Source organism: Cydia pomonella, chromosome 2 (genome assembly GCF_033807575.1).
Source record: "Cydia pomonella isolate Wapato2018A chromosome 2, ilCydPomo1, whole genome shotgun sequence".
NCBI classification, from domain to species: Eukaryota; Metazoa; Arthropoda; class Insecta; order Lepidoptera; family Tortricidae; genus Cydia; species Cydia pomonella.
Genome location: NC_084704.1, coordinates 27,283,915 through 27,300,536, shown reverse-complemented (window position 1 = coordinate 27,300,536; position 16,622 = coordinate 27,283,915). Strand labels below are relative to the sequence as shown.

Genomic DNA, 16,622 nt, shown 5'->3' with positions numbered 1-16,622 from the left:
GCCTCAAACAGCCTAAATTAAACGACAAGAGAGTAAAAAAAGCAAGGGAAAACAACACCTTTGACACATACTCTCTTACTTCTCTCTAAATGTACCAATCAAATCTTTGAAAGCCTTAATAAGAATAGACTTCATTGGCTACAATCGCTCGATAAAAGGAGACATTTTCGGAGATTCAAGGTGAACGGTTAAAATTCTGCGATTATACATTCGGCAACGAGAACCAACTATCAAGAGCCGTCAAGAAAAGAAAAGAAATAGGTCGAAAGCTTAAGACACAAGTTCATGTACATGTTAAAATACTTAGTTTTAATCAGTTCCAGCCATATTAGTTGAACTTATCCAGTTAAATCAACCGTTCATGAGGTACCTCTATATCCTAACGATGACAGCTGTTTGCAAGAGATAGATAACCCATAACCTCAGCGAGCAATCAAAGGTAAGGGTATCAGTATCATTCGTGCCGTCTTCGGATTCGTTTGCCATATTTTAACTATTTGAACTTTCCTTTCTGGCTTTTGAGCTCTAATTGCATTCTGAAATGAAACGATAGGAAGTACATGTCACAATGCATTAATTAGTCTATTCAACATATTGTAGAAGAATGATTTTGTTAATGTTAAAAAAAAATTGAAAATATAGTCAGCTGTAGCAGCCCGTGTTGATAACGTGTGCAGTTTACCTTAGATACAGACATTTATGTAGGGGCTGCATAGATAAGTGCACTAAGGCACATAAATGACCTGAGATCTTTACAAAAGAGCTGGGAAAGTCAAACTAGAGAAAGGAGTTTGTTCTGATTGTGTAAGTATTTGATTGTCTACAATTTGCAATTATTTTAAAAACCTAATATTTGCACTATTTATTAAGTTGCTAATTAAATCAATAGCCATTAGCTAATTATTTTATGCAGGTTGTTTAGTAATTCTGATTAAAGGTCAGATAGTATATTTTTTATCTGTTTAGTTATTTGACAAAAATTCATTAATTTTTTTATCACTATTAGATTTAACTGATCCATGTGTATGCACAGGTATATAATTATGCTTTATGGAAAGTTAATTGGATATTATTGAAAAAATATAGAATATTTTTCCTCCAGTCTATGTAATCTTATAAAAATAGGATCAAATGCACATTAATAAAAAAGTTAATCCTATTTGTACATTTAACTTTTATGTTCATTATATACAACAGAAATGGTAGTCTAGTGAGAGTTGGATATCTTGACCTATTTAACATTTGTTAACTCTAGTTTTTTAACATTCACAAGTCATGTGATGTAACCATAACTTCTACACTCCATGTTCAGGTAATGTTTTACCAGTGGGATAAATTACATAGTTTTGTAGTTCAGCTTGTTTCAATTGAAATGAAATTCTGAAACAACTTATTTATAGTCTATGTCGTCTTTTGACTATGTAGACTACATAGTCTAATTTAATATATGTGTATTATTTCAAAATGTATTGTAGACTTTTCTGTTACAGTGAAGTTATATACATGGCATAAAACTGTTAGCAATGGCAGACAAGCACAGCCTGAACTATGATGTGAGAGAGCTGAAACTGGGTGCCAGCTTTACTAATAACAAGTCTTCGCAGTACCACACCATTAAATGTAAGTATTTAGTACTGGTTTCCAAGCAGTGAGTTAGATAGGCATTGTTGATGAGTATTGGTTGTTAACTGATAAAATGTGATATAAAATAAACATAACATGGATTATAATCACAATATATCACAGTTTTTTAGGACAGACATTAAATGTTAACCTTTCATTCATTCCATTTATCTGCTTTTTTATAAATATTTAGATTATTTTTTTTTTATGTAGACAATAATTTGTATTATAAATTGAAATAAATGTCCTATAAACAAAAAAAAAAAGAATCCTAATAGAAGAATCAGCCACAGACTTAAAAAATGCTTGTTTGAACCCTTGGATAACATTCCTTAATTAAACCCATGGTTTGCAAAAGAGGAGTGCTGAGAAATTATAGTTAGTGATCAAAAAGAGAAGTGTATGTGTAGATGGTTTGGATTGGAGAATGAATGAAAGCAGATTAACTAAGAAAGTATACAAAAGAAAGGGCCACTTATTACCTACCCAATATTTTCCAAGCTGTTTGAAGGAACTCTAAAAATGGTTATATTTAAGAATACACAAAACAGGCATGCATGGAGATATGGAAGAAAATGACAAAAAAAAAGTGTAAGGATTGGATGTGGAAATATTTTATTTTTCCTTCCCCACTAGTAAACGGACCTAATTATGACTAGGTAGGTTATGCAATAGACACTTCTGACTTGTGTTTTAACGTAATTGAAATTATCACTACTAATGAAGTAATTACATTTGCAAAGCAACTTAATGTATAATGTATATAATTTCAATATGGATAATACTTGCAGATGACTTCAAACCTGCCTCAGTGGATGTTAACAAAATGGCTACTGTGGATGTTGGCATCAATAACCAAGTGACTGTGACCGTGCCACATTTGGGTAAGCAATAACAATTCAATTATCACCTAGCCTGACGAAATTTTAGTCCTGTGAAAGCCAGTGCAATTATAAATAAATAATAAATAAATAAATATTATACGACATTATTACACAAATTGACTAAGTCCCACAGTAAGCTCAATAAGGCTTGTGTTGAGGGTACTTAGACAACGATATATATAATATATAAATATTTATAAATACTTAAATACATAGAAAACACCCATGACTCAGGAACAAATATCCATGCTCATCACACGAATAAATGCCCTTACCAGGATTTGAACCCGGGACCATCAGCTTCGTAGGCAGGGTCACTACCCACTAGGCCAAACCAGTCGTCAAAATTATAGACTTGGAATAATTTAAGGAAAAATATTTAAAAACCAAAACACCTAAAGCTTGCTGAACATACATTGGGGTGAAACTGTTAACACATTCACTGCCGGGAACCCACCTGGTGGGCACTTGTGAACTTTGTTCAGATACCGGACAACCTGCTGAGCGGGTTGTTTTGTATGCAGCTATAGACCACCGGTCTCTGGGGTAGTGCGCCGTTTTTTGTCTGGCAATGAATGTGTTAATGCATAAACTGTTCCTATACCATACTAGTGGTTCTGTGAGTTGTAGACCTCATGATAAGCTTCATAAGCTTAAGGAATGTAAAAATACAAAAATACTTAGTTTGTTGAATCCAGAGAAAGCTGCCTATAGTAACCTATTGGCCATTTTGTATGAGACGTGAAGTGGTTGAGTAATTATCACAGCAAACTCGCAAGGGTCCATAGCATCATATTTAGTAACGCCAGTGCCCACGGCTAGGGCACAGTTGTTCAGGTGTTACTAAATATGATGGCTGTTGAGGGCCATGGTATCAATATATTTGCGGATAATGCTGGTGGATTTAGCAGAAAATTTTACCACATTTTAAACTATTCTATTTCCCTGACGATTGTTTGTATTACTTTGTATTAATAATTTTAATTTGAGAATTTTATGTTTTTTTTTATGATAATTTGAAATTTATTTATTTTACTATTGTTGGAAATTATTTTTTTATTGGTTTTTAATTTATATTGATTTTATTTGTATTACATTTTTTTTTCAATAACTTGACATTAGAATTAAGATTTAACATGTAAACGATTTGGTGACTGTACTGTAAGTTTATTATGTGTCTAAATAAATTAATTGAATTGGATGAACAACAAGAAGCAGGTAGATACAAGTGCCATAGGTCCTAACCTAATGCCAATTTCCACCATTCTGCACATTTTCTAACAAACTAAACAACAGAAAAAATCTATCACCTACTGAACCTGGTCACAAAATTTCGCGAGAATGCTATTTAAATTAGTTAGGAAATGCGACCTGCAGAGGAGAACATCCAGATATACAAAAACATTTTTGCCCAAGCTGAAACGGAAACCTTTGTTAACACTCGGTCAATTGTCATTGGCTTTTAACATAGGATAACTTATGTACAAATTTAGTTCTTATCATTACCAATATTTGTATGTATGTAGATGTAGTGTAGGGACGCCCGGCCGGAAGCAGGCGGGCTGTCGATCGCGTGTTGCGTTCATTCAGCCCATTGTATGTATGTATGTGAATGTAAAAAGAAAAATATACTGGAGAGTGGATCTGCAAAAGACCCTTCGGCCGCGTACGCAACCAGAGCTTCGTAACCAGATGCGATCGAAAACTATTTGTGCCTTGTACGAAACCGGTTGCGATCAAAAACTAATTACGTCTTACCCGTAACCAGTTACGATCGAACACTTCTCGTTCTTATACGAAACCAATGTCTGGGCCATCTAGCTATAGGTTTTTTTTTCAAATATTTTGTCATGATACTCATGATAATTTCTTATCCTGTGCATTTTTTGGAAACTATTGATTTAACAAAACTCAACTCAAGCCAGTGTCTTTTAAGGAACAAGATTACATTGTATTTGCCAACAAAGTATTTGAATATTATCAACTGGTACAATTTTTGTGTTCTGATTTTTAACTAGATATATAACGTGTACAGTACTTATACTGTATAACAAGGTGTATAAATATAATCATAGCTGACTTTATCAACGGTCGAAAGGTTTCGTACAACAAAGAAAAGTGTTCGATCGTAACTGATAACTAGTAAGACGGAATTAGTTTTTGATCGCAACCGGTTTCGTACAAGGCAGAAATAGTTTTCGATCGCATCTGGTTACGAAGCTCTGGTTGCGTACGCGGCCGAAGGGGCAAAAGAAAAGTTATAAAAGTTATTGGTTATTATTTATTGGTTCTTTGTGTGCATTTTAGATGGTGCTGGAGTTCCACAGACGGTATTCAAAGGCAGCCAAAGACCGTACGCGAAGGAATGCGTGCTCATCATAGACAGAGTCACTGGGGAGATAACCTTGGAGAAGCTCTCCAGTAATATACAGGTTAAGAAGACAAGGTGGGTATTAAGGTTGTTGGTTGCTGGGGACAGTTTTGTAAAGAATAAGAGTGTTATTATATTATGTACATATTCGCGAATTTAAATATGCTAAATTTCCTTAAAAATACCTTTTGTACACATTTCATATTTGTGCCATTTGTAATTTAAGCATACGTAATAGACGTTTACAGTACATATGGTGCTACTTTCCACATGCGAATAGGTAATTCGCAACTCGTATCGATTTAAAACTCCTCCTTCGGTCTTGTTTCAATTTATCACCACTCGTTGCGAATTTCCTATTTTCTGTACTTATATATAACTATTGAAACATTCTCTGTGTCAGTTGTATGCAATTTTGCATTAATTAATAAAGTTAACTGATTTATTGTACACCTTACATAGCAATGTTGAAATGTTTTGACACTGTATTTTAAAAACACCTGTAACCTGTAAACTCCAATTATTAGAAAGAAAAGTTTTACAGGGGATTAGAGATTACATCTGTCGAGAAATCGGCACCATGGTTATCTAATGTCTAATAGCTCAAAAAAATCTTAATTTGCTATTTTGTCTCGGTTCCCATTCCCGCTGTCTGAAACCCTAAATATTTACATGTCATGTTTGATTGTGATCGGTGCAGACAAGAGTCGGCGCAGAAGCCGCGGCCCCTCACACCGGTGACCAGCGAGCTCACCAACACCACGCAGCGCTCCACGAGCCGCACGCGCGTCGCCACCAACCGCCGGACACACAACACGGGTACAGTCACTTCATGGCTCAGTTTCATTGGTCGATATACAGCATGCGGGTGACTCCACGCAGGCGATGAGGTGGTATAATAACTAGTGAAACTCATAATGGCATGCGTTTTGGAAATCTCCCGCTCCTCGACCGCGGGCCCTATCGACCAATGAAAACAGTTCCCTGAATGCGGGCCCTGTTGGCATTCTCTATGGAAATCTTCCGCACCCCGCACGCGGACCCTATCGACCAATGAAGCTGAGCCATCATGTTTGTTATCACAAGAGTCGCGCAGAAGCAGCCACTGATGGTTGTTATCAGTGCAGAGACGCTACCACAGAATGGATTAAGATGCAATAGGTTCACAACGGATGTTTAAAAAGTCGTATTATTGTATCACAATACGGCTGCCATAAATTTAATTAGCAATCTTAAGGCCTTTCTCTCGTTTGATAAAAAATAATAACCGGTCAAGTGCGAGTTCGATTTACTCGCGCACCGAGGGTTCCGTACAAACTTTGAATTATCTCTGCCACTGTTTTAAGCTATCATTACAATGGACTTTAGCTTATCACGCACTGCGATTAATTTCTTGTGGTTTCTGTCTAATTTCTTGCGATTTTAGTCTTGCAAGTGCGTGCGCTTATCAAGCATGCCGTACGTTACACTTATTACAGTTTTGAAACCACAATAAATTAATCGCAGTGCGTTTCTAAGCATTTCTCTTTATCTTGGTCCAAAAACACGCGTCTCGGTCTTCCTCTTCTTATGTTGTGTAATAAATGGATGTTAATAATGTGTGGTGTTTCAGCGGCGCCGGCGCCGGGCAGCCAGGCGGCGCGCTACGGCGGCGCGCACAAGACGCCGCCCAACATGGTGCGCTCGCCGCAGCGCGTCAAGACCTCCCCCCCGCAGGCCGCGCCGTGAGTACCAATTACAATTTATTTACACCGCATATCTAATATTTTGACAAGATATCTTTCTAATATTTAGAAAATAATATATTTCCTTTTGTAACATTATTAATATTCCATCTGCTTAGTATTTTCTAGTCCGTTAATCTTATGTTTTGGTTACATTCAAGCGGAGCGCTAGGATGCTACGGAACGCCAAAAGTGGTCATGTTTCTGAATTTGTTTGTTACTTTTCCATTCATGAAATGCGCATGTATTGCTCTTTTGCATATTTAATCTAGTTTTAAGCGTTAGTGTGATATTAGATCAGTGATCTAAAACATCGAATTATGCAGCGTTTACGAATACCACGATCCACACATAGGTGAACTATTACATGCGAAATGCGAACGCCGCGAGCAACACTGCTCAATTGTATCGTACATGATTCTATAAAACAACAGCCCACGTACCTACATCCCTGGAACTCAATTTTCGTATTTTTTTTTTACGTGAGTATGTACGTGGTCGGATTACATAAGCGGTCACGCTTCCTTGCTAAATTAGTATGGGAATAGGGAGGAGATGGTTTGTGACAAACTTTTCAGCAAAGTCATAGGTAGGTTGAATGGCCATAAACTTGACTTTGCCAATTATTTTATATCTGGCAAAGTCGACTTTGCCTATTATATACTAAAATGATAACTATACAATATATACTATTATCGGTATAGCCCCACAAATCATCGTGTAGTTGTGTCGAAAATCATTGACCGCTCGTTCGAATTCGCTTCCTACCTTGATATTGGCCCCAACGTGCACAAGTGTAATATAAGCGTAAATTTGCAGCTGGGCGGGCGGCGGCAACAGCACGCTAGCGTCGCTGCCGATGATCGGGCTGGACGAGCTGGCGGGCCCCGCGCCGCCGCCGGCGCCGGCGCCCGCGCACAACGGCTACGCCGCGCCCGCGCCCGCGCCCGCGCCCGCGACGCACCTGAACGGCTACGCGACCAACAACGGCTACTTGCCGCGCCACCACACCGAGCCCCGCGCGCCCGAGCCGCGCGAGCCCCGCGCCGACCACAGGCCGCCCGACCACCGCGCGCCCGACCACAGGCCGCCGAACCCACAGATCAATGTGGTGAGTACTGTAGCTCCGCGACCAACAACGGCTACTTGCCGCGCCACCACGCCGAGCCCTGCGCGTCCGAGCCGCGCGAGCCCCGCGCGGCCGACCACAGGCCGCCGAACCCACAGATCAATGTGGTGAGTACTGTAGCTCCGCGACTAACAACGGCTACTTGCCGCGCCACCACGCCGAGCCCTGCGCGTCCGAGCCGCGCGAGCCCCGCGCGCCCGACCACAGGCCGCCGAACCCACAGATCAATGTGGTGAGTACTGTAGCTCCGCGACCAACAACGGCTACTTGCCGCGCCACCACGCCGAGCCCCGCGCGCCCGAGCCGCGCGAGCCCCGCGCCGACCACAGGCCGCCCGACCACCGCGCGCCCGACCACAGGCCGCCGAACCCACAGATCAATGTGGTGAGTACTGTAGCTCCGCGACCAACAACGGCTACTTGCCGCGCCACCACGCCGAGCCCTGCGCGTCCGAGCCGCGCGAGCCCCGCGCGGCCGACCACAGGCCGCCGAACCCACAGATCAATGTGGTGAGTACTGTAGCTCCGCGACCAACAACGGCTACTTGCCGCGCCACCACGCCGAGCCCTGCGCGTCCGAGCCGCGCGAGCCCCGCGCGGCCGACCACAGGCCGCCGAACCCACAGATCAATGTGGTGAGTACTGTAGCTCCGCGACTAACAACGGCTACTTGCCGCGCCACCACACCACAGGCCGCCCGACCACCGCGCGCCCGACTACAGGCCGCCGAACCCACAGATCAATGTGGTGAGTACTGTAGCTCCGCGACTAACAACGGCTACTTGCCGCGCCACCACGCCGAGCCCTGCGCGTCCGAGCCGCGCGAGCCCCGCGCGGCCGACCACAGGCCGCCGAACCCACAGATCAATGTGGTGAGTACTGTAGCTCCGCGACCAACAACGGCTACTTGTCGCGCCACCACGCCGAGCCCCGCGCGCCCGAGCCGCGCGAGCCCCGCGCCGACCACAGGCCGCCCGACCACCGCGCGCCCGACCACAGGCCGCCGAACCCACAGATCAATGTGGTGAGTACTGTAGCTCCGCGACCAACAACGGCTACTTGCCGCGCCACCACGCCGAGCCCTGCGCGTCCGAGCCGCGCGAGCCCCGCGCGGCCGACCACAGGCCGCCGAACCCACAGATCAATGTGGTGAGTACTGTAGCTCCGCGACCAACAACGGCTACTTGCCGCGCCACCACGCCGAGCCCTGCGCGTCCGAGCCGCGCGAGCCCCGCGCGCCCGACCACAGGCCGCCGAACCCACAGATCAATGTGGTGAGTACTGTAGCTCCGCGACCAACAACGGCTACTTGCCGCGCCACCACGCCGAGCCCCGCGCGCCCGAGCCGCGCGAGCCCCGCGCCGACCACAGGCCGCCCGACCACCGCGCGCCCGACCACAGGCCGCCGAACCCACAGATCAATGTGGTGAGTACTGTAGCTCCGCGACCAACAACGGCTACTTGCCGCGCCACCACGCCGAGCCCTGCGCGTCCGAGCCGCGCGAGCCCCGCGCGGCCGACCACAGGCCGCCGAACCCACAGATCAATGTGGTGAGTACTGTAGCTCCGCGACTAACAACGGCTACTTGCCGCGCCACCACGCCGAGCCCTGCGCGTCCGAGCCGCGCGAGCCCCGCGCGGCCGACCACAGGCCGCCGAACCCACAGATCAATGTGGTGAGTACTGTAGCTCCGCGACCAACAACGGCTACTTGCCGCGCCACCACGCCGAGCCCTGCGCGTCCGAGCCGCGCGAGCCCCGCGCGGCCGACCACAGGCCGCCGAACCCACAGATCAATGTGGTGAGTACTGTAGCTCCGCGACCAACAACGGCTACTTGCCGCGCCACCACGCCGAGCCCTGCGCGTCCGAGCCGCGCGAGCCCCGCGCGGCCGACCACAGGCCGCCGAACCCACAGATCAATGTGGTGAGTACTGTAGCTCCGCGACTAACAACGGCTACTTGCCGCGCCACCACGCCGAGCCCTGCGCGTCCGAGCCGCGCGAGCCCCGCGCGCCCGACCACAGGCCGCCGAACCCACAGATCAATGTCGTGAGTACTGTTACAGTCACCACAGACGCATCCAGAGGATGCCCGATTATCTATTGATTACCTTTCAATTCAGATGTGTCTACATCTATGTTATTTCATTTTATGCAGCCGGACGTGAAAACTTTCCTCTTTACTTCCATTTACCAATTTCCAAATAAATAGTTGTACGCTTCGCGGGTCAAGCGATACATTTTAATCATATCTTCCTGTCAAAGCAATCGGGTAAATTCATCATTAGTTCGCACGATACCATAAAACTACACGTATGGACGAACCTTATGTCCTCATAAACGTTTCGTGAAAATCAACAAGTATTTGAATCCTTCCGCAGCAGCCGCCCGCGGACGACAGCTCGTCGTCGTCGTCGAGCGACAGCGACTCGGACAGCGGCAGCGACAGCGACGACGACTCCGCGCCGCCGCCCGCCAACGGTCAGTCGCTTGTCATTCACTCCGCTAACATAACATTCCTTTGGGCGCAAGTATTAAATTAACCCCCTTGGCTATCTTGAGTGATCAACCATTAATACCTGCGTATAGTCCTCGTGAGTTTGTCTGTATCCGGAGATGTGACTTCTCTACTTCAGTTGGCTACCATTTCTAGACAAGAATTTTCCCTGTATTATGTTCTCACTGCTGAATATATTTTTTTACATCTCGAGTCACTCGCTACGCTGGTGATTCTAGAATTAATTACTTCCTTCTCTAAAAACCAACTTCTCTATTGTTGCGTAACTATTTGTGGCATATTCGTATAGGAGCGACGTGAATTTTCGCTATTACTATGTTCTGTTGCTACTTACAAGGAAAGGTACCCAACTGTCCGGTTCCGATTTGATTTATATTTATATATGTTATAGAGTAGTCTAAAATAACGGACACTTATTTTTTTTTAGCTGCCCAAACTCAACCTAATGGGAGAAATTGTCCTCCAACTCCAAAGTACTAAAAAGTTACTAAATCTTCTAACTCCTATAGAAAGTGATGCTCAAGAAACTTGCTAGTTAATGGCTTGTTTGAGTATATGTTTGAGAACAGGAAAAAATAATGGACACGTGTTTTGTTATATCTGCTTAAACTCAAGTTTTCCTAAGAAAAACACCCGTCTTTATGTGTAACTTTAGCGATAAGATATTATAAAACTTCGAATGTCGATTTTTTTTAGGAAAAAATGAGTTTTAGCCGTGCTCATTATTTTTTGCTGCTTTCAAACATATACTCAAACCAGCCATTAACTAGCAAGTTGCTTGAGCATCACTTTCTATAGGAGTTAGAAGATTTAGTAACTTTTTAGTACTTTAGAGGACAATTTCTCCCAATAGGTTGAGTTTGGGCAGCTAAAAAAAATAGATGTCCGTTATTTTAGACTACTTTATAACAATATAAATCAAATCGGAACCGGACAGTTGGGTACCTTTCCTTGTTAGTTGCGCGACAATTGACCGAGTGGCGCTTAGTTAGAGTTTCCTTACATATAACAATACTGTACGTTTTCCAGCAGGTCCAGGTCCCACGCTGCCCAGCGAGCTGCTCAACGACGATCTCTGCCTCTCGGAGTCCGGCAGCGACTCCGACTGACCTCACGGAAACGCTTTTCCTTTCACATTCGCTACGGACACGCCGAGGCGGCAAGCGTGATGCTTGCCGCGTAAGTAATCTTAGGCTAGCACTTCACTTCGCCTTATATGCCTAAGTTTGTTGTTGCATCTCGTTCCTTACTGTAAAAAAACATACAGATGCAGAACCGTACTTGCGCACATAAGGCGAAATAAATTGTCAGCATTAGGCTTGAGGTAAGTGGCAAGTGTCAAGTATGTGTCGACTGTTCTGATTTTCTGAACTGTCCCTCAGCGTAGGTTTATCAGAATTGTGAGAAAGTAACTCCTATTTAAGAGTCTCATATAGTCGAAGTTACGCTCTCATTTTAACCTCCTGTTTACTGTCCTCCTTCCTTTACGCGCGCGGGACTACTGCGACTCGAGCCGCATAAAATAACTAAGTCCAAAAAACTCCTCCACGTCATGGGCCGTAAGGTGTAAATCTACCGCGAAAAATTATAACAGCACAAAGAGCTTCACTTTTTAAAGCAAACTTAAACAATGACTTCCCACGTTTTACGACCACAAAGAGCTATTTAATTAATTATTTAAGTTAAATCTATGGTTTAAAATATGATATTGTACAGTCAGCCAAGAAAGTGGTTTCCCACTTTTCGACTCTATTACTTGACAAATAGAGTCGAAAGTGGTAAACCACTTTCTTGACAAATAGAGTCGAAACCACTTTCTTGGCTGACTGTACTTACACACTATAACATATTGACATGTAATTTTATATTATCAATGAATTTTTTTGTATGTGTTTCCCATCACGGAACACGGAGCAATGGTGTTCTGGACCTTTAGGCACCGTGCGTGGAGCCGAAGCCAACACGTAGAGGCCGACACTTTAATGAAATGTAAGGGGTACACCAAGCAGATGTTGCCCTTGTCTGTATCATGAGACGCACGCAGAGGCAGCACCCGCCAGGATGTAGGGACTATTGAGAGTTGATGGAATCTAAAATGAACTAGGTTATTGGGTGAAAGCGATGGACTAAGTACTGGGCTATGGTATAAAAAACCGGACGCCTACCTAATAAAACGGTATGCATATAAATTATTATGATTATGATTACACGTGGTACATAAAGCCCAATTAAATATACTCTTTACTAATTTGACAGAATTCAATTTTGAAACCGAGTCGTCAGGAGGCCCAACGACGTGCTGAAATTAAATTAAATTTGGCATGAAAATTTAAGTAACAAATCTATGTCTGGTTCTAGTTTTGGTTGCTAAAAAGTGTAAAACAAAGAAAATTGAGCGAGTAGAATCTTTATATGTAAAATTTTTACACGCTCTATATCCATATTTGAGTGTTCATACCCTGATTCATGTTGTTTAAGCTTGTCGTTTTAAAATAACAGCGTGACTTGTGTTGTATGCCAGCAGCTAGGTTCTTGTGACTCTTGATTTTCTTCTTTAAAAGCTGCATAAATTCAAAAGCACCTTATTAGTAATTTCCGATGTGGTGGGGATGTTATGTTATTATTGGCTCGTTTTGGCGTATATATTGTATTTCTTGTGAAAAAATTAATTTTCATTAAAAATTATTTGCAGCTTGATTGTGTCCAGTTCTGAATATAAATATCACGAGCATGAATTTTTTATTGAAATACTTCAGAGAATTAGTAGGCATACATTATCAGTTTGATGCCTTGACGCTTGCCATGATTTCGTCACTTGGCCGCATTCGCCGTATACTCGTATAGCATCTCTGTTGCGCGCAATATTTGGCTGATGTGCTAAGTGAAGTGCTCTTAACTAGTAAGTAACGGTACATAAACTGGATAAGTTGATTAATGTATTAGTCATTTTAGTAAATCACGACAAATATCAGTTATGTATCCGTGACATAACAGATAAAAAAAATGTGCCTCAAGTTTATACAGATACTTATATTTTATGCCAATATTGTAATACATTTATATAGAATACGCCAAGATTGTTTATACTTTAAAGTAATAATGTTATATCTTAACATACGTTTTATTTATAATATTATTTTTAATGAAATTGCAATAATATATTTTGTGTACAGCTAGATGAAGGAGCATTGGAGGTATTACGTAATACAAATCGATTTTATTATTATTTAAAAGTGACTTTGAACAGAATTCGATCTCACTACTAACCGGGGTATTCTTGTAATATGCCACGAGGTAGAGCGTTTTCACAAAATAGCATTTTGCAGCATGCAAACCAGCATTTTCAACAGTTCCTCTTGAGTTGACATGGCCTGTTAAAATATTAGTCTATAATTGTTTATGGTACAGTCCAGAGACTGGGGTGGCATATACAAGCTCGTATTCATATGGACAATTTGTTTTACTTGATATCAACATAAAAATTGGATAGGACGTCTCTGATACTTATGGTTCTTACGTGTTAAAACAGTATCCTTCACTAAACTAAATTCATACTAAAATTACCTATATGTCTAATGTCTATCTATTAATTCACGCTGATCCCGCTAAATCAAATTAGGTGCAATTTGCAAAGAGATAATTTTAGTTCCGGACTCGCTAGAAGGTAATATTTTTATTATAGCAATCAAAAAGTTATTGATGGCATGAGAAGTGTAAGTCTAAGAAAACATAGTGCCCTTGAGTATGATAGCTGAACGCTAGCGCTGTATGGTGATAACTGAAGTCAAATGTCAACCTTCAAAATTTAAAGTTAAATTCAAATTCAAAGTAAGAACTTATTAGACTATACTCACTTGTACAATCTGTGGTTGCAATTAAGTAAATATTGCTAGTAATGGGCCCCTGCACAGCACTCTTGCACTAAATAAATATTTGACAGTAAGGGATAATACATATTGAAATATATACAATTTGTCTACTGTAATAAAATATTCTTTATACTTTATATACTGTATATTTCATAAAATTACGTTGATGGTGACATTGACACTACCTTTATGATTGTACAGTCTCAGCAGAATTAGCTTTGTTCAATTCCACTCCCATGCTGAATATATTCAAATTAGTTTGGTTTAGTTAATGGTTCTGTTTAACCGAAGAAGGCAAAACATTTACTTATTACGAATTTAGATATTAGAATATGGGAATCATGTTTCTGATTATAAAAGGTTATTGTTCGTTGCATATGTACATATACTAGCAAAACCTGAAATTGTGTGCCTTCAGAGAATTTGGTTGCTAGTGAAGTGTGTTGCTACATATAGTTTTATAAGTGTTAAGAAATAAGGCCCGCAATTCGGTGGAACCAGTTATTTCTGAAAAATCGTATTAAACTACATATTTTTAAAAGTATTTCTCAATCTGTGAAAGGTAAATAGGCGGGTCCACACAGAGCGAGCATACGCGCGAGGCAATTTCCTCGCGCACAAAACGGCCACTGTAGACGTGCCTCGGCCGAGGCAGAGCGCACATTTTCCTCGGGCGAGCGCGACTTTGACCGAGCCGCTCGGTGTCGGGTTTTCGGCATGCTCAAAGGCGCCTCAGTAGTGGTGGGTCGTTGACGGTTTTCGCTTCAACGAAACGAAACGTTAACTTAGAAAACATCAACTAGTTGATTTTGTCAACTAGGTTTTTGCTTTAACTGAAGAGAAAAAGGCATTCGCACCAACGGAGTCTAGTCAGTTCCATTGTCGATCAACGAAAGTATCTTTCAATCAACGTCGACTAATTCCATCTCGTTTTCGAGCCCTTGCTGTTTGCGTCGTTGCTTCTCGCTCGCACTGGTGTCAAAGGAATCGGGTCGAGTTGAATCAATGAATGAGAGGCATATTGATCTCAACTATACTGCCATGCCATTAGCTTAGCGTTCCATTTCGATTACGTTTGTACGTTAAAGTCGTCAACTAGTTGAGTCTGTTACACAAAACGTTTCATTCGTTGACGAATGTTGTACATCCGCATTTGTGGATAAAACATAGTGATCGAAATGTATTTAATCGTACCACCTATATACACCTATGTTGAACAAATAAAATTCTGATTCTGAACGAAAAACGTTTTATCAACTAGTTCGTTGAATCAACGACCACCACTACGCCTCAGTCGTTTGCCGCGCGCCGGTCGGGACGTGTTTGTTTGGTGCGCGTGTTCTTTTGTTCTGTATATCAAATTGGAAAATTGAATAAAGACCAATGTTGTAAATTAATATCCTTTTAAATCAAATACATGATATGGGATCCCAACTATACGAATAGGGGAATTAGGATTGATGTTTAATTTGATTGTAAATTTAATAAATAGACGGAGTTTGCTGGACGAGTCTTCCATCGCTAAATATCGCTGCGTGGGAAGCACCATCTCTCTGAAAGTGAAACTTTTTTTCAATTTGTATCTTGCCATTTAATTTTAACGTGTAATTGAGAACATAGCAAGTCGAATCACTCCTTTTAAAACTGCGTTTAAAATTCGTCTTGTCTTGACTTCATTTTCTAACCTCAAAAGAGCCGATTTCCGATGAATGATATTTATAGATTTGTTGCACCCAAAATCTTCTGCAACTTGTTCGTTTTCGTTTTATCTTTTGGGTTGCTTTGAAAATCAAAAGAAAACATACACGAACCACAGCATTGAATATGTGCAGCATCATTTTGAACAGCTGACTGAGGGACGCCATCTTGCCGAGCAAATTGGCTCGGCTGAGGCAAAAGTTACACGAGCACGCGGCCGGCGGAGGAATTTTCCTCGCGAGGCTGCTCACTCTGTGCGGACCCGTCTAATAACTAAAAACCTCATATTTTAACCTTGTTAGTTTAATATAATAGTGTTTGTATATTATGGTTTAAATTATCAATATTGACATGCGAATAAAATAACTGCGTAGCAGACATTGATCTTGTGAATAATCTATCATCGACAAGTTGAAACTTGGATATATTTTAGGTTTTAGTTAAAAATTTTTGCTCAATTTTAGGTTTTGCCGAATATTTTTATTTATATTATACACGTGTCAAAGTTATATGTGCTTCCAAGCCACGTCATAGTACACTAACTCTTGTAAATACTTAGTTACAGTACAATAATTGGACTATAACATCTTTTTTAATAAATACAATAATGTTTTGAATTGTTTTTGTTTCATTTAATTTTCTCGGTATTGCCCTTGTTCATTATTTTATATATATATATATATTTTATTTATTTATTCATATCACAAATCACACAAAGAACTTAAAACTCACATACACTACTGAAACTTGTTAAAAGAAGTTTATGCGTGGTGCAAATGCATCACTCCGCTCAACTGCATGATTAA

The 16,622-nt window shown here is 41.7% G+C and overlaps 2 protein-coding genes across 2 annotated transcripts in view; one reads left to right on the top strand and one right to left on the bottom strand.

The window, feature by feature from the left end:
* The window catches only part of LOC133534794 (uncharacterized), a 259,834-nt gene that overhangs the window by 114,326 nt on the left and 128,886 nt on the right, over nucleotides 1-16,622 (bottom strand). The gene's annotated exons all lie outside the window — the stretch shown is intronic.
* LOC133515507 (ell-associated factor Eaf) lies at nucleotides 221-16,433 on the top strand. Its single transcript, XM_061848053.1, has 12 exons — nucleotides 221-439; nucleotides 1,491-1,620; nucleotides 2,415-2,507; nucleotides 4,815-4,953; nucleotides 5,579-5,697; nucleotides 6,491-6,602; nucleotides 7,422-7,838; nucleotides 7,977-8,115; nucleotides 8,216-8,602; nucleotides 8,893-9,156; nucleotides 10,113-10,212; nucleotides 11,279-16,433. The coding sequence occupies exons 2-12, from the start codon at nucleotides 1,524-1,526 to the stop codon at nucleotides 11,356-11,358; spliced, it is 1,947 nt and encodes a 648-aa protein (XP_061704037.1). The 5' UTR covers nucleotides 221-439; nucleotides 1,491-1,523; the 3' UTR covers nucleotides 11,359-16,433.